The following is a 22,845-nucleotide window of genomic DNA, read 5'->3' on the forward strand; positions in this document are numbered from 1 at the left end:
AATTATAAAAATATATTTAAATACATTTTTAAATTATTACATTTAACATTGTAGAACAGTAAGATTTGTTATGTTTTCAAAGAATTCTCTTTTGCTAACCAAGCCTGTATTTGTTTAAATACAGCAAAAGACGCAATACTGTGAAATATTTAAATATTTAAAATAACTGCTTTCTATTTGAATATATTTTAAAATGTGATTTATTCCTGTGATTAAAGCTGAATTTTCAGCCTTCAGTGTCACATGATCCTTCAGAAATCATTTTAATATGCTGATTTGCTGTTCGAGAAAATTTGTATTATTATTATTATTATTATTATTATCAATATTTTTAAAAAGTCGAGTACTTTTTTTCAGGATTCTATGATGAATAAAAGGATCCAAAGATCAGCATTTATCTGAAATAAAAAGCTTTTGTAACATTATACACTGACTATACCATTCAAAAACTTGGAGTCAGTATAATTTATTTATTTTTGTTTAAAGAAATGAATACTGTTATTTAGCAAGGATGCTTTAAATTGATCAAAAGTAAATGACAAAGGCATTTATAACATTACAAACAATTTCTATTTCAGAACGAAACCGGAGAAAAAAACTCAGCTGTTTTCAACATAATAATAATAATAATAATATTAAATGTTTTTGAGTAGCAAATCAGAATATTAGAATGATTTCTGAAAAATCATGTGACTGGATGATAAATGATGATAAAAATTCTGCTTTAAATTCACAGGAATAAATGACACTAAAATATATTCAAATAAAAAGCTGTTATTTTGAATAGTAAAAATATTTCAAAATTGTACTGTCTTTGTTGTACTTGGGATCAAATAAATGCAGGCTTGGTGAGCAGAAGAGACATTATAAAAACATAAAAAAAATCTTACTATTCAAAACCTTTTGACTGGTAGTGTAAATATATAATTGTATAATTTTATTGACATTACTGAAAAAAAATATAATTTAAAATTTTTTACTTCGTTCTTGACTTCAACTTGGCTTCTAGTTTGATTTTCTTACATCACATTTGATTGTACCTGTGTGGGCTGGGGTCCAGGGACTTGCGTTTGGGAACTGCTCTGAACCACAGCGCTGGGAGGTTGATGGGGAGCTTGCTGTTGGGGTAACGAAACACCGGGTTGGGATGTCAGTCCTAGAGAAGCCTGTTGCGAAACAGCAGCCTAAAAAGACAACAAGCATTTTTACATTAAACGTTTACTTACCCTTTTATATTAATACATGCGCTCAGAGTCTCTATGTAAACCTCCAAGCTTTAGAAAATGTGTACATTTTAGTATCACATGCAGTTTGCACTCAACCAGCTCATCCTATTAGGCCTACATGCCCCAAATAATTCTGACTTGTGCATTAGTTTGTAAAATGTAAAGTCTAAAGGAAAAAGTGTTGCACAAGAGTGTAAAACCGTAAGACATAACTAGAGTTTTAACCACCTAGAACAGCGTTCCCAACACTAAAATAAGCATTTATTAAAATAGAACCTTCACATTTTTGCATTGAAACCCCTCTGGAATGTCCTTCCCCATAGACCTTCATTGTAAGTGCATCAATGCAAATTTGATTTTAGTTTTTACAAAACTATGGACTGTGGTAATCATCAACAGCTTGTCACAGACACTGTTCAAAGTGCTCAACCTGGAACATTCCTTTAATAACACCTTTAAATAACTTACCTTTGAAGAAGAATTTTAAACAGACATACTAAAGCTTCATTTAATTACACTTGATCTGAGACTCGAAGGCATTGAGAAGCTTTCCAAGCCTCATTCAAACAAACCAACAAATCGTTATGCAATAATGAAATGACAAATCTAAAAATGGCAAGGCAAAAAGCTCCAAAATAAAGTGCAGGTAAACGTGAAAAAGAGGGAGAGAGAGAGAGAGAGAGAGAGAGAGAGAGAGAGAGAGAGGAATGGGGTTTTTCTCTACCTGCGAAGGGAGTGCTTGGACGTAGTAACCTCCATACTATAAGAAACAAATACAACACAGTATAAGAGAAAGCCACCTCTGATGTCCACAGCTTTCACACGCAGGAGAGAATCCAAAGAGATTTAAACGAACAAAAATAAAACTTAAGAGTGTGTAGAAAGTGAGTGGTTTATTTGCCTTGACCAACCCAATGTTGGATATTTATTTACGCTAATGAAGGGGCAAAAGATGATTCTGACTGGTTCAGCCACATTGATCTTACCGGTTGAGAAGCAGAAGCGGCGGATGGGGTGCTGTAGGAAACCAAAGACACGGCACTTGTAGATTGAGGGATCGGGATTTGCACCTATGACGAATATGAAGAGGAATATGTGGGCAGGTGAGAAAGTGAGAGAGAAACAGAGAGAGAGAAAGAGAGATATGGCAGTGGTGGAGAGATGAAAAGAAAAAAAGACAAGTCAGATCACGCTGGTGGCTACAGCGAAAACAACAATGACTTTCAAATACTGACCATTCATACACAAAGTGTGAACACTCAGGTCACGGTTCACTTTTTGTGTATGCTTCGCACATCTCACGATTAAACAACAAACAAACATTAGGTGTTAGCTGGGGAGTGAGTAGGCTTCATGCATGTGACTCTACATGATCTTGTAGCTCGGGTAAATGTTATTTAAAAAAAAAAAAAAAAGGCTCAGGGAAGCATGTGGAGTTGTTTGTATAACCAAGAAAGCGTCTCCTAAAATAGACCCGACCACTAACGTTGCTCAATTTGACCACTTTCCCCCTACACAGAGGATTTCGACAGAAGCAACCCTTAGAAAGCTACAAATATACTTGTCCTTTAATTTCTCTTCCGCGAGGTACAGACAAGTATAGTTGCTCCAGACGCAGATCACCTTACCTTGGGATTATACTGAAGGATTTTATTCATTATTAGCAAGAGGCAGGAAATAAAGCAGCCTTGGCAGATAACAAAGGTATAAAAGATAAAGAGAGGCAGGAGAGGTGTATAAATATAGGTGGAGAATGAAACTGCAGGATGACACTGATAATGCCAGCCTTCTAAGGGTTAAAAGATGACTTAATATCGGGTTCTTGTGCTGGTAGGCTGTTTCTCGACTGGTGTCCTCGACAAAGACACGATTGAAAAAAAAAAAGTCACTGAGAACTGTTTTAACCATTTCCAGCCAACTATAATGTAGCAGCAGAACTAAAAAGCAGCTGTTAAGGTAAAATACAACAAAAAAACATGATTTTTGTTTGGGTAAGGAGATTAGAGGAACCTTAAGAGACAAGCAAACCTGTCTAAACCCCCTCTTTGTGTTGTATGTGTCTGTGTGTTTGGTCATACAAATCCTGCATTCATTCAAACCTCATTTTAAGCATCTTCAAATGCTTTAAAAAACAAGATAATTCCACTGTTAACCATTGGTTTTTATCATTAAAATAATTTGAAAGAGGCAATCGAAACTTCAGATTTGTATGCAGCGTTACACAATATCTGTGCAAACACACATGTATCATATACAGCGTTATATGAACATACACACAAAATAATACTTACAAAGTGCATCTGAAACGAAAAATCAATGGAAATAAAACACAACACAATCCAATGAAAGACACAGTCTTTGCACAAGGGGATTTAAAAAGCAGGTTTATGCATTAAGCTCAATGCACCTTGTGAACCTTTCTGAGCCCTAAAATATGGCTGGAGAGGGTTAAAACCACAACCACGGGACAAAAAAAATCAGGTAACTTATAGAAAGACAGGGAGTGCTAGGGAAAGGTGGACGAGAACGAGTATTTCTAGGTACCAAGGTAGCGCCCTGAAGGGACAAGGCAGGCTCGTGGTATGTGAGGTCCGGTGGAAGGGATGGTTGACGGGCCCAAGTACTGTGAAGAGCGCTGATGTGAGAGGACGGAACGGCGGACGATTCAGAAGGTGGAACGAACAGAAATGTCGTCTGACTGGGTGGGTGTCCTTCACTGATGTTACTCCCACCATCTGCTTTGTAGTAAGACGTTTGCGGGATAGATTGAGCTGCGGAACAGTCTTGAGCTTGGTACAACGGATGAGGCGGAGGTGAGTGGAACTCCCCGGCGTCGGAGGAGGTCATGGAGTCACTTGAAGGTTCAGGACTGAGTTCTTTAGGTCCGTGGAGAAGCAGGCTGCCTGGGGGAAGCGGCAGCTCTGGGCTTACATAACTGTATAGTTCTTCAGTAACAGGTTGGAGTCGACCGCACAACCCCTGGCTGCCAGCCGCTTCCTCCAGGTTAAGGTCCATTGAGCCCCTTCGAGCTCGGTAGAGTCTGGACGCCAGCATAGCTGGGTCCGCCTGGAGGTTGTGCATGTGGAATTCAAAGGCAGTGCTTGGCTCGGATGCATGAGCCAACACGGGTGGTGCAGAATGGGGAAACGAGTGAGGCTGATAGCCCGGATCTGCAGCTGCGGTTTGCTGCGGTGCAGAGGCAGAGCTAGGCACACTCAGTTGCGGGATCGGGCTGTGGGTCAAGCGCATATGGCTCTGGACATGAGGGTGTAGGTAAGCTGGCCCAGGCTGTGATTGAGTCTCATAGGCCAAGCTAGCGGCAGCGGCGGCCTGCATTTGCTGATGGAAGCTGATGTGGCTTAGCTGATGCGCAGTCATAGGATAGCCACTGTAGGCCATGGCTTCCAGTTGGTCCATTAACGCAGCCTGGTTGAGGCTGAGTCTGCGTACAGCTTCCTCATGCTCGGCTCTCATGTCCTTATATCCGTATAGCGGCTCCGTTGGGGGCTGTAGGTGCAGTGGTTCGGCCAATCTTTGAGCCGCCATACCAGGCATCATGAACAGGGAGGGTTCGACTCCAGGGCCCAGAGCCTCCACGCCAGAGAATGGGTGTAGGCTGCTCCCGTAGCTACGGTGGTAGGCGGGCTGGAAGTGGCGCGTGTGGGCTTCCAGGATGGAGGTGCTCTTGCGGCGCTGCACGTTGAACGCTTTAGGCGGGCAAGATGGCGGGGGAGAGAATGAGACGGGCCGTTCCGGGATGGTGGGGAAAAAGAGCGGGGGCTCGACCAGACCTGAGCCTCCTCCACCGTACAGCTGATTCATTGCTGATTGTGGCTGAAGGTGACAATAACATACAGCATCTTTGTGAGGAAGTAGAAAAAGCAGCATCACAAAATTCACAGAGCAAGAGAAAGAGAGAGAGAAAATAAAAAGATAACAAGTGAAAACACAGCAGGTAATATTCATCCTATCAGGCAAAGATGACAAAAGAATAAGTTAAGAGATGTTTAACTGCAAAATGAGGTGTGGAAACAAGACAGCGACAGGTTTACAATTAAATACAGATGCTTCGCAGGCTGTGGGGCCTAGGAACCATTTTTAATGATTGCAGTTCATGCCAATCTGTATTTAATGTGAGCACAGGGTTCCAGCCAAGTGGGCCAGGGTAACATGGGTATCTGAAAAAGATTTTAATGTGTCTTTATATTAGGGATGTCACAATTCATTGGTTTTAAAAAATCTTCGACTGCAATTTGCCCGCGTCGAGTACTGTAACTGGCAAAATACTGCAAGTGGCACATTCCACAAACGAGAATCCATGAAATTCATTTTTAGACCGTTTTGCAAGGCTGCATGAAATAATAAACTCATTTAAAAATCATAAAAAAGCATAATGCTACTGTGATTTCATCAGACTGTTCATCGCAATGTCAAAACAAAAGCTCAAACCCTTTCTCTGAGTTTACACGTTTTGATTTCCACATTCAAGAAATTACAGTCGCTGTAACATTTCTGTTGTAAATAAATGGCCAAATATTAAAGACTAAGTGGACAGTTAAATTAAATGTTGTTTAGTCAATATTAAACAAGTGTAAAAACACTGTGCATTAGTTCTACAGTTTGTAATACATGTATTTTAACAGTTTTGTTTAAAAAAATCATATGATTACTTGTTTTTGATACTTTATTTGAACTAATTATTATTGCCTCATTGCTATGATATGTTTTTTTTAAGTAATTTTAAAGGCTAGTGTTCGATTAGGGCTATTTTAATTACCACATATACAAAGAAATTACAATTATCTGAATACTCGATTAATTGTCAGAATAATCGACCGATTACTTGATTACCAAAATAATTGTTAGGGACAACCCCCCTTCATATTGTCAAAACTGACCTGTGGTCAACCCCTCATATTATCAAGATTTAAACAATTACAATTATCCAAATACTCGATTAATCGTCAGAACAATCGACCAATTACTCAATTACCAAAATAATCGTTAGTGACAACCCCCCTTCATATTGTCAAAACTGACCTGTGGCCAACCCCTTATTTTCCCAAGATATTAAGAAGTACAATTATCCAAATACTCGATTAATTGCCAGAATAATTGTTAGTTACAGCTACTTCGTATTCTCAGAACTAAACTGTGGTCAACCCCTCATATTCTCAAGATTTTAAAAACTACAACTATCCAAATACTCGATTAATCATCAGAATAATCGACCAATTACCAAAATAATCGTTAGTTACAGCAACTTCATATTCTCAAAACTGACCTGTGGTCAACCCCTCATATTCTCAAAATTTATAACCCTCCAGAGCAATGATGTAATCAGTTTTTTGGCTTAAGTGAAGAGAGGAAAACAACTCTGAACCTTTGACATACAAGAAAAAATATAAACAAGCTATTTATACTTAATACGTTACATAACGCCTAATTTGTGAAACTGCATTATTCATAACACACCACTTTTGGCTAGCTTAACACTAAAAGACTAAAATCAGCTTGGGACTAGGACAGACTGAAAAACAGCTGCAGTTTGCGTTTTAAAGTGCAGATATAGTTTTAATGTTAACACTATGCAGCGACGTTTTTGTCTTTGGATTCTAAATAGCTTACTTTTAATAACGTAACAGGATGCCATTTCACTTTTTTTGGATGGAAATATTGGCCTTGAAAATGATTACATTTTATTCCAATAGTTTGGATTATATTTGCACTATAAAAGTACTCTTCACAGATACCCATGTTGGACCCAAGTCCAGCACAGCTGGAGAATCCTGGTTCACTGGGAGACACTAACATACAGGACTGGCAAAGATTGCTGGGAGACTGGCACGGCGACGGGGCGGGGCCGAGTGAAGGGGCAGGACGCTCTCCAATGCTTTGGACAGTCGGCCAGCAAACGTCTCCCCATCTGGCCTCCCCAGTCGGGGCGAGAGAGGGGCTGATGCGACTGGAGGAGGGGTGGAAGGTGGCTTGGGAGGACACGACAGAGCAGAGGTGGTAGAAAAGCAGGGCACGCAAACAGACATGCTACGACCACGACGACGGGGAAGAGGAGGAGGAGGCTGGAGGTGAAGGAGGGGAATTGACTATTAACCACAATGGAACACAAATACACAAAGAGCCAAAGGAAACTAAAAGATTAAATATCAACATTGCATTCTAAGCTACTACACAGAAGAGAAAAGACAATGATCTACAATAAACCTTGACCTACAAAGGTTACATAATGTTGATTAAATCTAACATCTGCTGTCGAGTCAGACCAAAAGAATGAACCCGGTTCAATTGATGATTCATGATGTTTCAAAAACAAAAATAGTTTTACAATGACCATGTGTTATCAAAAACAGAAACATTTATTCTATGATATGATTGCATGTGACAATATCAAAACCTGATTCATGAATCATGAATTGCGAGAAGATTTTGAGATTAATGTAATACTTGTCTAACCTGATCTGAGATCGATCAGGTTGCATGTTGTAACACAGAAACTTGGTGTTAATGACTGAAAAATGTATGTGGCTAGGAAAAACCACTGAAGAAATAACACCAAGAAATCTACAGCAATTACAGTCTACCATGTAGACAACTGATACAAATTGTGGTTAGCAAAGTCCATGAAAACATCGCAGAAAAGTGTTCCCTCTGAGATGTTTTATGAAAAAGAACAGGATAAACAGAAATACGTACAGCATATGTAAAGTAAAAACAAAGACCACAAAAAGCACAATAGCTATAAAATCAGAAGAACAAAAATAAATGTACAATAACAGTCATCAATGCCGTGCAGACTTCAAATATCATGATATTTATTTAAAGGGATAGTTCACAGAAAGTGACAGAAAATTCTGTCATTAATTCCGTTGCTGACTATGCAGGGTCAGAAAGCGCTCAGATTTAATCAAAAATACCTAAAATTGTGTTCCTGAGATGAACAAAGGTCTTACAGGTTTGGAACAACATGAGGGTGAGTAATTAATGTCAGAATTTTCATTTTTGAGTAAACTATCCCTTTAATGAAACCATTATTATAATGTCACACCTGTCTTTGACATCAAGGTGTGTGCTTATGACTAAAGTGTTTAGGCTCTATGGAAAATGATGCAAACTAATTCAAAACCGATGAGTGAGATGAGATGAGAACCTTCAAAGTCCCTGAGAAAGATCTAGACAGTTCCCTCTATGACTGTTGTGACTCTGATGTGCTGAAATGACCAGGATGACAAATACAGCTATCCAGGATGAAGGCCTGCCAGTCTGCACAGCATGATACGCTGCTACACGGCACTGCCTTTTTAGAAGGAATAAAAAATACTGACACGGAACAAAAAGAAATCAGGTAAAGTAACCCAAAGAATGTATAAAAATGCAAAGAGGATGAAGAGGGAGCGGCAGCTCAAGTACACGTGGGAAGTGGAAATATACTTGGCAGTCAGAAAATAAAGAAACAGCGAGACAAAGAGAGAGAGAGAAAGAAAGAACTCAGAGCAGGCTGTATGAAAAGAATCAAACCCATTTAGTGTGTGGACTTTACGGCTTTGCTTTCCTTTCTCATGCATCATTCATTTAGTGTCTGATAATAACAAACCATCATCAAACTCCAAAGATAAATACATGCAACCACAAAGAAATCATATTCAGAAGTCAAACAACAATTGAACGTTCATTCATGATTCATTTGTTACTCAATCAAGGCTACACAAATTCTATGTAAATATCATATCTGCATTGCTTCATTGGGTTATTACCTTAGCACAACATAAAATATTATGGGAACAGATGGAGACATCTGAACTAAACCGATTCTAACTGAAGATAAACATGTGGCCACATGAATTGCTGAATTAACCTGTCAATAAAAAGGCCAAGCGCAAGCTACAATATAGAAACATGTTTTTTAGCGCATTTAACAGCCAAGTTTCTTGTTTCTTGTCAGTCCATCATACTGTCATTGTTCTATATATATAGTTGCTTTCTGCATTTTAAAGGTGAAGCTCACTTCCACAACAAAAAAATTACAGATAATTTACTCACCCCTTTGTCATCTAAGATGTTCCTTTTTTCTTTCTTCAGTCGTAAAGAGGAAATCATTTCAGGATTTCTCTTTGTATAATGGACTTCTATGGTGCCCCCGAGATTGAACTTCCAAAAGGCAGTTTAAATGCAGCATCAAAGGCCTCAAAATGATTTTGTTAAAAAAAAAAAAAAAAAAAACGAATAATTTTGCTAGACCCTTCTTCCTCAGCTGGGATCGTTCAGAGCCCTTTGAAGCTGCATTTAAACTGCATTTTGGAAGTTCAAACTCGCGGGCACCATAGAAGTCCACTATATGGAGAGAAATGCTGAATTGTTTTCCTCAAAAAACATAATTTCTTTACGATTAAAGAAAGAAAGACAAAAACATCTTGGATGACAAGGGGGTGAGTAAATTATATGTAAATTTTTGTTCTGGAAGTGAACTTCTCCTTTAATAGCTTTGGCTAGAAAATAATACTAGACTGTTGTGTTGAATTTGTCACTAGGCATCAGTTGTAAAAAATTAAGGATGCAACTATCTGACCTGCTACACTGAACCTGCAATTAGGTGTTGAGTTCTTGACTTGGCCCAAGTTCTTCTATGACTTACCATGGGCTGCTGGGGGTATGCTGTGTGCTGTTGGGGAGCTTGAGAGCTGGGAGGATAGGCAGCCTGTCCAGGCACCTGGGGTTGCGATGCTGCAGGAGAACTATACGACATGTTGAGCAGGCTAAGGTGAGGTTCTGAGAACACGGATGAACCCTGACCACTGTCAAGCGTCCCGTCAGCCACTGGGAAAAGATATGACATTCATAACTAAATAGGAAATTACATTTAGGTTGATAGAGTAATAGGTTATGTCTAGGGCTGTCACGATTCCTCGATTCAATTTAAGTACTCGATTTTAAAAATACTCAATTGGATTTTGCCCTTGTCGAGTAACCGGTAAAATACCGAAAGCGGCACATTCCATGAACGAGAATACATAAAAAGCACTATTAGACTGTTTTTCAATGCTGCATGATATATTAAACCCATTCAAAATCATACTAAAGCACAAAGCTATTGTGAATTCCCAAACTATGATTCAATATGCACTTTACATACGGGTAGGTTACATACATGCATCTCAGAGCAGCTCCGTTCACAGTAAATGCTGCTCCGCACAAACTGTTATCATTTACATGTGTGGATTGTCTCAAACTTCATCTCTGCATATTGTTGTAAGTTTGGGTTTATTATAAAGTTCATCTGGGAACACAATCTGTCATTTCTTCTGTTTTATAAGGTAAATAATTTACAAACCTACGCAAACACGAGAATACATCGATATCTTTTTAAATATGATAATTGTTCATTGCAATTTCAAAATTAAAGTTTAAACATTTTCATGTCCACATATACAAACAATGACAGTGGCTGTAGCATTTCTGTCATAAAGAAATTGCCAGATAGTGGACATTTGTATTAAATTTTTGTTGCTTAGTCAATATTAAACAAGGATTAGATTGCGCAGTAAAGTGTAAAAACACTGTGCATTAGTTATACTGTTTATAATACATTATGTCTTTTTAACAGTTTTTCAATAAAGCCATATGAGTACTTGCTTATGATACTTTATTTGAACTAATTATTATTACCCTCATTGCTATGATATATGTATTTTAAGTAATCTTAAAGGCTTAGGTCTATTTTAAATATTGTAATTTCCAGATTACTCGATTAATCATCAAAATAATCAAATGATTACCAAAATAATTCCTTAGTGACAGCCCTAGTTGCATCTAACACTTACAGGTCATTCCGCTTTGCATGTACTGAAGCTGTTGTTCTGCATCAGGCTCCTCAAAATCGGGCTGGACAAGGCCAGGAGTCGGAGGCTGGGAACCGCACAGACTCTGCGCAGAACCTTGAGAGCCAGAGACGTTCTTCAAAGACTCGCTGGCCAACTGCTTTTGCTCCTCTTCCTGCTTGCGTTTCTCTTGCTCGGCTCGCACCTGCTGTCTTTGCTCTCGCTTGCGGCAGATCAGGGACACACGGTCCCTAATGGCCTTGGCCATGGTTTTGTGGTCACCCTCGCAAACATACCCCGACTCAACCTGTGTTTAAACACAGGATATGTTACCATCTACATGTGCTCCACCATCCATTCAGAGAATGGTTTATAAACCCACCATTTCCTGAGCCACATCTTCTGGGACATCTCGATGGAGGTCGAAGGAGAACTCGATGGCTTCGTTGTCTTTGTATTTGCCTTTGAGTTTCTTGACGTCTTCAATGCGCAACCAGAGTTTGATAGCGATCATCTCCCCATCGTCCTCCTCAGCCAGCTCCACCCGCACTCCAGTCTCCTCCTGGAAGAAGGCATGGTTCAGAAGGTCCTTGATGGCATATCTGTTAAGGAAGACGAAGGCAAAAAATGTTAAACAAGGATAGCTAACCAATACAATGAACAGATTTAAAAGCACACGGCTGACAAAGATCAACCAAATCACATTTATTAGAAGCACAAGGTGGAACATTGGGGTTGTTCAGGATGGAGTAACAAAAGAGTCACCGAATGATTCAAGATAGGCAAAGCCAAAATTAATAAACTCAAAATATCAAGGACCTGACTTGAATTTGAGTGTCTCATGATCAAATTAATGTTTATTGGGTTTCAGAACTCGCCAGAAATTTCCCATAAGTGAAGTTTGCCAACTTGGCGGCGTGAAAATAATTTCATTATCCGTGGTTGCGTAGCAATAAATATTCTATTCAACATTTTATCCGGTTGCATTTGATTCTACTGAACAAACTAATTCTTAATGCACAACTCAACCACATGAGACATCTATGAATGTTTAACATGAGCTCTTAATAAAGTGTGTGACCCTAGACCACAAAACCATTCAAGAGTGGCAGGGGTATATTTGTAGCAAAATTATCGATTTTTCTTTTATGCCAAAAATCATTAGGATATTAAGTAAAGATCATGTTCCAAGAAATTATTTTGTACATTTCCTACTGTAAATATCAAAACTCGATTTCTGATTAGTAGTATGCATTTAAAGGCGATTTTCTCTATATTTTGACTTTTTTGCACCTTCAGATTTTCAAATAGTTGCATCTCGACCAAATCAATCGAAAGCTTATTTATTTAAATTTTAAAATAATTATATTTAAAAAAACTGTCCCATATATATATCAAAATGTAATTTTTTTTAAGTACTTTGCATTGCTAAAGACTTCATTAGGACAACTTTAAAGTCGATTTTCTCAATATTTTGATTTTTTTGCACTCTCAGATTCAAGATTTTCAAATAGTTGTATCTCAGACAAATATTATCCTATCCTAACAAACCATACATCAATGGAAAGCTTTTTTATCCAGCTTTCAATGTTCAATTCAATCAGCTAACAGACTGGTGGTCCAGGGTCACAAATATATTAACAAATAAAGCTGCATAGAAAATACAGGGATCACCTGCATGGAACGATAGATATAAGGGTAAAAGATAAGATTGCACATCTTTTTACCAAGTCAGACCTCAGGAAAAAATTCAATCTCAAGTGGGCTGTGTTGATTAGCTGGATATAGTAGACATCAGCTTTTCCAGTGCTTCATCAGCAGAACATCAGACGTCGTCTCACCTTACGCTCGACACGCTGTTTGTGATTTTCCATTCAATTTTTTTATGCACTGAAGCAAAACAGAGCGTCAGCTTTACGACTTTCCACAAATTATTGGAAAAAACGGTTCAGATGGTGATCAAGGTCATTAAAAAACATATTAGAGCTAAAATTCAATATGCACGTGAATGCAAAATCAAGGTTTTTGGCTTGAACATTTAGGTAGCTGAACAGGAGACAGTCTGGTCAGGGCTTATGTTTTTTTTTCTGTGGCGTGAGGACACAGCACACTCTTCGCTGGCCTGGCGTGATCACAGATCCATTTCACCGAGTGGCTTGCTGCTGGAACTTTTCCAAAACAGTGTGTGGGAAACCACTTATCTACTGCTACTATTCACATTCCACATGGAGGACCATACGCCTGAGATTGCGATATACACTTACATCAGCACGAGTTCAGCGCAGCTGCGGGTATGCACAAGGCACACGTCGCTGAGAACTGAGGTATGACTAGATGAATGAGTTGTGTGAACGCAGTGTGGGTGTGTGCAGTAGGCATAGCCTTACCTTTCATCTTTGTTTTGGCGAATACATCCCTCGATGATCTCTTTCACCTCTGGAATGGCTACCTTGTCGAAACTGCCAGGTTTAACTCCCTGCGGGGTTAAAACACAAAAGAACGTTAAATTAACATGTCTTTTGTGCTGTGAAGAAATCCCTTTTAGAGCTCCACAGGGACTCAACAAGACTACATATGGTGCATGCTTTAGTGGCTGCCAGGTGAAAATCATATGATCAATTTCCCAACAAACCGCACAATTTGAGACGGCAGAAGACCAGCCAAAGTTTTATACTTAGGGTTAAGAGTTTATTCAGATTCCTAACCACAAGTTTGAGTAATAGTGACTGCTAACAAGTGTTTTCGATCGCATAAGTTTACATGTAAGTGTGGCTTGCATTATTGTCATTGCAGATATAGCTGTTTATCAGGCAGATTAATTAAATTTGCTGAACAGTTAGCTTTTCAGTCACTGGGAATGCTTAAATAATATTCCAATGAAATATTCCAAATCCAAAATATTTTTAAAGCCTCAGTTTGGCTTTAGTTTAATGTCAACATATATATTATTATTTATTTAAAAAAAAAAAAAACACTGACTTAGGATGCACATAAAAAGACTACTACAGAATTCCTTCATAGATTATAATTCAATTTAATATCTAATGGAAAATGAGGGTACACAGAGTACTAGTAAGAATTCTGCTCTAAAAAAAAGCAAATTTTACTAAAAATTCGGGGAAAACTTTGTTCACCTTATGAGTAAAAAATTTGTTAATTCTATAAAATTTCACTTTATCTTTGCGAATCAAAACAGATTTCTAGCAACACCTAATTTAATCAGATTTAGCACTGGAAAACAACAAATTCCACATGTGATAAAACCAACATGATACAAATCAATCTTACTGAACAAAAACAACCTGCTACTTTCCTTGCTTTTTACATCTTTAGAATTCTTTTTAAATTACTTAACATTAATAAAGCCTATAGAGAGCTACAGCTTTCAAAACCACCCAAGACAAAAAGAGTGCAAGAAACTTACAAGTGAAATCCTGGAACTCTGTTGCTTTACAGAGTGGTCTGCATGAACTATAACTCCCCCTGTCTCAGCATTACCTCCTTATATAAGTCAGTAACCCCCCTCAAATTCCAGTGCCAAACAAAGTTAAGGATGACGGAGTATCTAACCGAATTAAGGCAGAACAGCGAAGTATTCCGATAACAAGGTGATTTAAAAAGCTTGTTACGGACGCTGTGAATGGGTCCCCTAAAGCCAGATACACGCTGTTCCCTAGCTCTCTTACCGGTTAACAAAGGCGGAAAATTAGAAGCAATCATTTTGTATTTAACAAAGCAGAGAGAGAGGAAGGCTCCTGGAACAGTTGGGGGTGGATGTTGAAAAGGAACAAAAGCAATCTTCAACTTCAACTCTGTCCAACTCCCTAAGCGACAAAGTGTTACGATGCACAAGCATACTGAAGAATACTATTTTCTGGGTGAACTCCTTTGATGCAACAGCTTGAAATTACTTTCAAGGGTAGGAAGATACAGGCAAATGATTGGGACATTATATCCAAACTAGACTAGATGCTCACCTCAAGTCTCTATAATATTCTGCAAGAAAATTCTAGTACAAAATTGGATTTTTTTGGACTGCTTTATCGTTTATGTAGGGCCCTATGATTTCCGCTCTATACGAGTACATCTCATAAACAATCTCCAGAATTGCTCTGAGAGTCACTACATGAGCATTTCACCTCGTATTTCGAGAAAAACTATCGTCGTATCATAATACAAACAGAAATGTACAAGTTTTTAGAGCAAGCCGTTAAAATAAAATTTGGTTTAACTTGAAGAAATTGTGACATAAATATATTACTTAATGTAGTAAGAGTACTACTCCAACTAATAAATGTATTATTAAAACATTTATTAAAACATTATTTTTAAGAATTATTTATAACAAAATAATAAATAAATATAACAATAATAAATTATTTAAATGAAATCAAGAAAATTAATGGAATACACAGACTTTGAAAAAAAAAAATAAAACTGAATTTGAGAGAGAGAGAAAAAAAAACACATAACAAAGGACCTTAAAAAAAGTTATGTAAAGAAATTATTAAAAATTAGTTTTAAGGAATATTAATCAGAAAATAATATAAATATTTATTAAAAAACAAGAAATAAAAAAATAATAATATATATTTTGAAATAAAACCATTAATTATAGATTCTTTCGATTATTACAATTTTTTGAAACCATTAAAATGGAATCCAGAAAATTTTGGAACAGAATTCGATCATTTCATTGCATTTCATAGGGCCTTAAACATTTTATTTTATGTGATAAAAGTATCAAAACATTAGTTGAGGAATATTTACCTGAAATTTTTTTTTATTAAAAAACAAGAAATGAATAAAATAATATTTTTTTAAATAAAACGATTAATTAGAGATGCTCTTGATTATTAAAATTGAATGAATCCATAGAATTTATGGAAAACAGAATTTGATTAAAGAAAAATTCAAAGGGCCTTACTTTTGGTTGAACTTTTACTAAATTGCTGTTAAATTGTGTATTTTTTTAATGATTTTGATTAATTACATGAGACATTAATTAGACATTAGGCTTTTTGATTAATATGTTTTAATTTAACGGCAAACAAAACAAAAATTCAAACAAAAAAATGGAATTCACAAAAAATAAAATGAAAAAATGGAATTTGGAAAACAATAAAACAGATTTCACAGGGCCCTATTTATGTCATCAAGTACATACTCAACCAGCTGCACAATTTTAAGGTATCATTCATGTCCGTAGCACAAACTGTGCATGCTAAATTGCATTCTGAAGTGTAATACATGACAACAGCACATTCACAGACAATACTCATGATTTTACACCACAAATCTGATGGCACCGTTGCCAACAAACCAATTTTCCAGTGAATAAATGGGAACACTCTGTCCAGCTGCTGTGCTATTCATTTCAACTCTACCCCTAAAGCCTTTGCTTTAGTTTAATCACCACAATAACAAAAGGGAAGATCTGCATTGCATTCAGATCCGTGTGGCTCCAATTCCACGGACACTTCAGTAAAACGGTCAGGCTGAAACCACTCCACGCTCACTGCTTTGAGATTACAGGCAGCGTTTGCAGATGTTTCGATGGAAGGAACAAATCTAAACCGTTTCATCGTAATGAAAGCATTTACTCTGGGCCTAGATGGGACAAGTCCCACATCTGTCCGCGAGGGTAACCTCGGGTTCGCTGAGCTTAAAACGCTTTCTGATTGCGTAAAGCTTAAATTGCTTCTCTCAGTGAACTGTTGTGCCTGTGCGATTGGATTTCAGGAGATTAAAAAGCCTTCAGGCAGGGTGGACGCCAGTTTTACAGACAGGCGGATAGAACTGGTGAAATTTAGGATGCGCTGTGCACTTTCCAAAGCTAACAGGTGGAAAGGGTAACACCTCTACAGCTGACTCAAAAGTGCTGACGAAAACAAACAGACAAACCTTGCTGTGCCACAATGTTGACTCAACAAAAGCACTTCTATAATCGCTATTTTATTGACTGGAGCTGCTCTAAACTTATGCAGTGAGAATGTATACTTTTAGTCAAAAAAAGTCAGTATTGATGTTTTCTACATCTGCTGATCATGTTTTCAACCTCCAGCATCATATGATGGCCTTTTTGACCTGAACGAGAATAAAAAAGCTCATGACTGCCTTATACTCCCCCTCCTCTTCTCTGCCAATGATATTAAAGGACATCAATGAAGGGAAGGACTGATTCAATTTATAAACTGCAGCAACATGACTGGCCTTTTCCAGGCTTCTAACAATGGTCTTGGATTCATATTTAGCACTCTCAGGGACATTCACCTCGATTGTTCTGACGACAACATTGTATGTTCATAAATAGATGGACACTTTTAAGCCCCTTCAATGACGATTACATCACAATGGCTTAAAAGGGGTCTGAAATAAATAAATCCGACAGAATCTGAACAAAATAATTGATTGCGGAATATTTTGAGTTCAAACGAGACCAAGTCAGTCAAACACAAAGCTACATTAAAGCTGGAGAGAGTGATTGTTTGAGCCAGAGAATGACTTCATGGAAAGTCAACACATGACGCACCACAAGCTGATATCAGTGATGGCTATAAAGCTGATTTAATCAAAGCGAAATTTTTATTGCGACTGGCAGGAAAAAGGACCGTACACATCCAGACATCCAACTGTTTTAATTTTGGACAATTACTTCTTACTGGGTGGGTCTGGGATAAAGTTGGACCGTATGACAACCAGTAAACTGGTCAAAATAAGTGTTTTTTTGTTCATCCAATCAGAATATAGAGTCACTTCAGACAGTTTTTATAAATGTTTGTTTATAACTTTTATATATTTTCATTTGTACACTGTAAAAAAATATTTATCGATAAAAAAAACTCCAAATACATAGCAAAAAATAATAAATTAACTTGCTAATCCAAAAATAGGTATTACTACATAAATATTAAAATATTTTTAATAAATAAATTAACACTTACATTTGGCAAGGATGCGTTAAATTGATCAAAAATATTTAGAATGTTAAAAAGAAGATCTATTTCAAATAAATTAAATTCTATAAAATGTTCTATTAATTCTATTTCAACAATAATAATACAAACTGTTCTTGAGCACCAAATCAGCATATTAAAATAATTTCTGAAACTCATTTTTTTTAATCACAGGAATAAATTACATTTTAAAATATATTACAATAGAAAAAAAGTTATTTTTAATTGTAATAATATTTTTAAATATTATATATATATTTTTTGTAATTTTAATAAAATAAATTCAGACTTGGTAAACAAACATGAACATTTATGTATATTGTGATATGTATGGAAGCCCGTTTCAGCCACTTAATAAAAATGAAAAAGGGTAATTGTGACTTTTTATCTTGCAAGACCTTTTTTTTGCCAATGGCAAGTATATACCTCGCAATTCTGACTTTTTTAATAAAGTTATAAAGTCAGAATTGCAAGATACAAACTCAAACTTCAGAGAAAAAAAGTCAGTTTATATCTCACAATTTTTCCCCTTTTAGAACTGGACTTTATACTGTAACTTACAATTGCACTTCTTTATCTCACTTTTTTGAGGAAAAAAAAAAAAGTCTGAATTGTGAATTTATAAGCCTTAATTGTGAGAAACAATGTCAAAATTGCAAAATACAAACTTCAAAAGATACAAACTTGCAATTCTGAGGAAAAAGTTTTTATCTTGCAATTCTGACTTTTTTTAAACTCGCAATTGCAAATTTATATCTCACAATTCTGAGGAAAAACAAGTCAGGATTGTGAGTTTATATCTCAACTCTGAAAAAAAAGGTTAGAATTTTAAGTTTATATCCCACAATTGTGAGGAAAAGTCAAAATTCTAAAGAAAAAAGTAAGAAAGTAAAAAAAAAAGTAGGAAAGTAAAAAAACAAAAACAAATTAAGAATTGGAAGTTTGTATCCTGGAATCGTGAGAAAAAGTCAAAAATACAAAATCGCAATTCTGAGAAAAAAGTTCATATCTTGCAATTATGAAGTTTTTAACTCGCAATTGCAATTTTATATCTTAAAATTCTGAGGAAGAAATTTAAGATAAAAATAAAAATCGCATTTACCTTTTTCTATTTTTCTTGAGTGTCAGAAACAGGCTAGAAAAGTCAGAACTGCGAGTTTATATCTCAATTCTGAGAAAAAAGTCAGAATTACAAGTTTATGTCCCGCAACTGTAAGGAAAACAAGTTACAAACTGGCAATTCTGAGTAAAAAAGTCTGACAAATCTGACTTTATAACTCGCAATTGCAACTGAGTAAAAAAAGTCAGAATTGTGAGATAAAAAGTCGCAATTACCTTTTTCTATTTTTATTGAGTGGCAGAAACAGGCTACCATAGATATGTACTGTTAATGACATAAAAGTAAGATTTTGGTCCATACCACCTACTCCTAGTCAAACAAAACCATTCATTTAAATGACACAGTTGTATGTCGCTTACATAATCTCATATATAGTGTGACGCCTCCAGCTGTGGGCAGGTTTCAGTGAGCGCATAACAGAACAAGCTTCTTTTACTGAATTATTTCATAAGTAGAAGCCTGAGGAATGTGTGGGCGTAATGATAGAGCTGGTGAAGATTATAGCAGAAGGAGAGCGAGCAGAGAGGTGTGCGAGGGGGTACTCACGCTGGTGACTCGGCGATAGATTTGAGCGGGGTTCTGACACTCGGAGTACGGGTACTCAGAGGTAGCCATCTCCAGCATGCACATTCCGAAGGCGTACACATCCACCGACTCGTCGTATTTTTCCTCGTACATCTCAGGCGCCATGAACTCAGGGGTACCTTAAATCAAAAGAACCATTCAGAACTCTCAGTGCCTGAGATCTCTACTCACCCCAGCAGGGCCGGGGAGAGGAAGGGAGAGAGGAGGAGGAGGAGGAGGACAACTGCACTGTTGCTCCGTAACGGCCCTGAGAGGAGAGAAAGAGGGGGAGCAAAAAGATATGGAGAAAAGGAAAAATAAAAATAAAAAAAAGAGGAAGGGGGAAAACCGGCCTCAGTTATTTAGCACTGAAAGAATCCGGTTTTTCTCTGCAAGGCCTTTAGGTTTCCAGACTAGTGCACAAAGCAGGCAAGCATCCTCTCGCAAACAGGAAGTCGATTTAAGCCAGACGCACATGCGTTGGTGCAGGTTACTTTTAGAGCTGATTGATGGGCTTCGAAACCGTGTTTATCTTTACAACACGGCCGTGCCGCCAACACGTTAAATGAGGTACCGGACAGCGGTGGGCGACTAGCTATGGAACTTGATCTATGTCAACAACACAGTTATGGAAAACACATGACCGACTCACCTTTCTACTAGGCCTGTAACGAGAGAAGGTTAAGCAGGTTAAAGCACAGAGCAAGCCCATAGCTAGTGAGCGAAGACTAGCACGTGTTAAAAGGCCTCGCACAGAAAAACGAGCTAAAAATTCATATTTGAAATATTTCCGGTTTTGGATTAGGTTGCTTTGTTGACTTACCACTTCCTCGCCATTTTTTAGCATACTTACTTATGAACTGCAGGACATTAAATAACCCAAACAGTGGAGTGAGAGACCAGCAGAGATAATAGCCCTACAGTTTAAAGGAAAAAATTCTCAAAACCAGGAAAAAAAAAAAAAAAAAACTAAAACAGGAGACAGAGAGAAGGGATCCAGAAAGAAATTTATCACAATATCTAAACTGTCTGAAAATGAAGTGGGGGGAAAAACCTGATGAGGCAATCAGGAAAACCTTTGGAAAAAGACGTTAGACATTACTGGCAGCAAGAGAACTTCTAGGACTTTAATAATTATAGACCACAGGTTCCAGACCAAAGTGTTTATTCTCTTAATATTCATGCAAAAAATTCATTTTTTTTTTACCCAGAATGCGGCTTCGCTGGTATTATGGAAACTTTGACTGTTTTCACTTGCTGCATTTACAGCCCAATTAGTTTCAGGTGAAAAACAGCAGGATCTAAAGGTGTCCCCCAAGTTTATAAGAAGTCCTCTGGTTTTCCCCATCTCTACCCCAAATTAAAACCTGTGCCCTTGGCTGCCTGGAAAACTGTGGTCTAAGGTGAACAGTGTAGCTCACAACTACAGCATGCCTTAAATACCTGAGCGTAACTGACAGCACATGCCCCACCTTCCCAACTTCACCTCATCATTGAAAAGACAAGCAGTGACATGATACATATTTCTCAGTTTGTGTACGCCATGGTGAACTGACTTGGGAGGTGGGGAGAAAGTGAGAAGGTTCTAGCACTGGGTCGTACCTATGACGCTCTTGGCGAATGAAGAGCGTTTGAGGGTGGCCAAGCCCAGATCGCCGATCTTAACGGAGCCGGTGGGACCGGTGATGAAGATGTTGTCGCATTTAAGGTCCCGGTGAATGATGGGAGGAGCCCTGGTGTGGAGGAAATGCAGGCCCTTTAGGATTTGCCGGCACCAGCTCCGCAATACCTTTATCTTCATCACCTTGAAGCGCTTCAGATACCTGAGGAACAAAGAGTGGAGAATTATCGTAATGTTCTTCTTCATTGGACCTTGATGGAGTAAAAATAAACGACAGATGTATCAACAGAAGATAATACAGTGAGGGAAAAAAATGTCGATCCCTTGCTGATTTTGTACGCTTTCCCACTGACAAAGAAATGATCAGTCTATAATTTTAATGGTAGGTTTATTTGAACAGTGAGAGACAGAATAACAACAACAACAAAAAAACAGAAACACGCATTTCAAAAAAGTTATAAATTGATTTGAATTTTAATGAGTGAAATAAGTATTTGACCCCTTCGGAAAACATGACTTAGTACTTGGTGGCAAAACCCTTGTTGGTAATTACAGAGGTCAGATGTTTCATGTAGTTGGCCACTAGGTTTGCACACATCTCAGGAGGGATTTTGTCCCGCTCCTCTTTGCAGATCCTCTCCAAGTCATTAAGGTGTCGGGACAGACGTTTGGTAACTTGATCCTTCTGCTCCTTCCACAGATTTTCTATAGGATTAAGGTGTGGAGACTGGCTAGGCCACTCCAGGACCTAAATGTTCTTTCTTTTTGAGCCACTCCTTTGTTGCCTTAGCCGTGTGTTTTGGGACATTGTCATGCTGGAATACCCATCCATGACCCATTTCAATGGTTCTCACCCAAAATTTGATGGTACATGGCCCCATCCATCATCCCTTTAATCCGGTGCAGTTGTCCTGTACCCTTCACAGAAAAACACCCCCAAAGCATGATGTTTGAAGGTGGGGATGGTGCTCTTGGGTTCATAGGCGACATTCCTCGTACTCCAAAACGGCCAAAGGGCTCAAAGTCCAAATGCCAAAGAGCTCAATTTTGACCCAGTTCTCCTCTGAAGCATTCAGATGTTCATCTGCAAACTTCAGAAGGGCTTGTACATGTGCTTTCTTGAGCCTTGCGGGCTCTGCAGGATTTCAGTCCTTCATGGGGTAGTGTGTTACCAATTGTTTTCTTGGTGACTGTGGTCCCAGCTGCCTTGAGATCATTAACAAGATCCTCCCGTGTAGTTCTGGGCTGATTCCTTACCGTTCTCATGATCATGAGGTGAGATCTTGCATGGAGCCCCAGACCGAAGGAGAATGACAGTTATTTTGTTTCTTTTATTTGCGAATATCCGCACCAACTGTTGTCACCTTCTCACCAAGCTGCTTGGTGATGGTCTTGTAGCCCATTCCAGCCTTGTGTAGGTCTACAATCTTGTCCTTGACATCCTTGGACAGCTCTTTCATCTTGGCCATGGTAGAGAGTTCATTCCATGGTGGAATCTGATTGATTGATTGCTTCGGGGTAATATTGA

The 22,845-nt window shown here is 37.9% G+C and overlaps 1 protein-coding gene across 1 annotated transcript in view; it reads right to left on the reverse strand.

Moving 5' to 3' along the window:
* Positions 1 to 22,845, reverse strand: part of wnk1b (WNK lysine deficient protein kinase 1b) — a 108,327-nt gene that overhangs the window by 31,557 nt on the left and 53,925 nt on the right. The window contains exons 4-14 of the mRNA XM_073837700.1: positions 21,299 to 21,519; positions 19,679 to 19,836; positions 13,444 to 13,532; positions 11,439 to 11,658; positions 11,060 to 11,363; positions 9,874 to 10,055; positions 7,043 to 7,330; positions 3,771 to 5,060; positions 2,213 to 2,296; positions 1,951 to 1,986; positions 1,041 to 1,184 (exon numbers count right to left, since the gene is read on the reverse strand). Of these exons, the coding sequence (XP_073693801.1) occupies positions 1,041 to 1,184; positions 1,951 to 1,986; positions 2,213 to 2,296; positions 3,771 to 5,060; positions 7,043 to 7,330; positions 9,874 to 10,055; positions 11,060 to 11,363; positions 11,439 to 11,658; positions 13,444 to 13,532; positions 19,679 to 19,836; positions 21,299 to 21,519 (3,016 nt within the window). The remainder of the gene's footprint in view (positions 1 to 1,040; positions 1,185 to 1,950; positions 1,987 to 2,212; positions 2,297 to 3,770; positions 5,061 to 7,042; positions 7,331 to 9,873; positions 10,056 to 11,059; positions 11,364 to 11,438; positions 11,659 to 13,443; positions 13,533 to 19,678; positions 19,837 to 21,298; positions 21,520 to 22,845) is intronic.

Source organism: Garra rufa, chromosome 4 (genome assembly GCF_049309525.1).
Source record: "Garra rufa chromosome 4, GarRuf1.0, whole genome shotgun sequence".
In the NCBI taxonomy this organism is placed as follows: domain Eukaryota; kingdom Metazoa; phylum Chordata; class Actinopteri; order Cypriniformes; family Cyprinidae; genus Garra; species Garra rufa.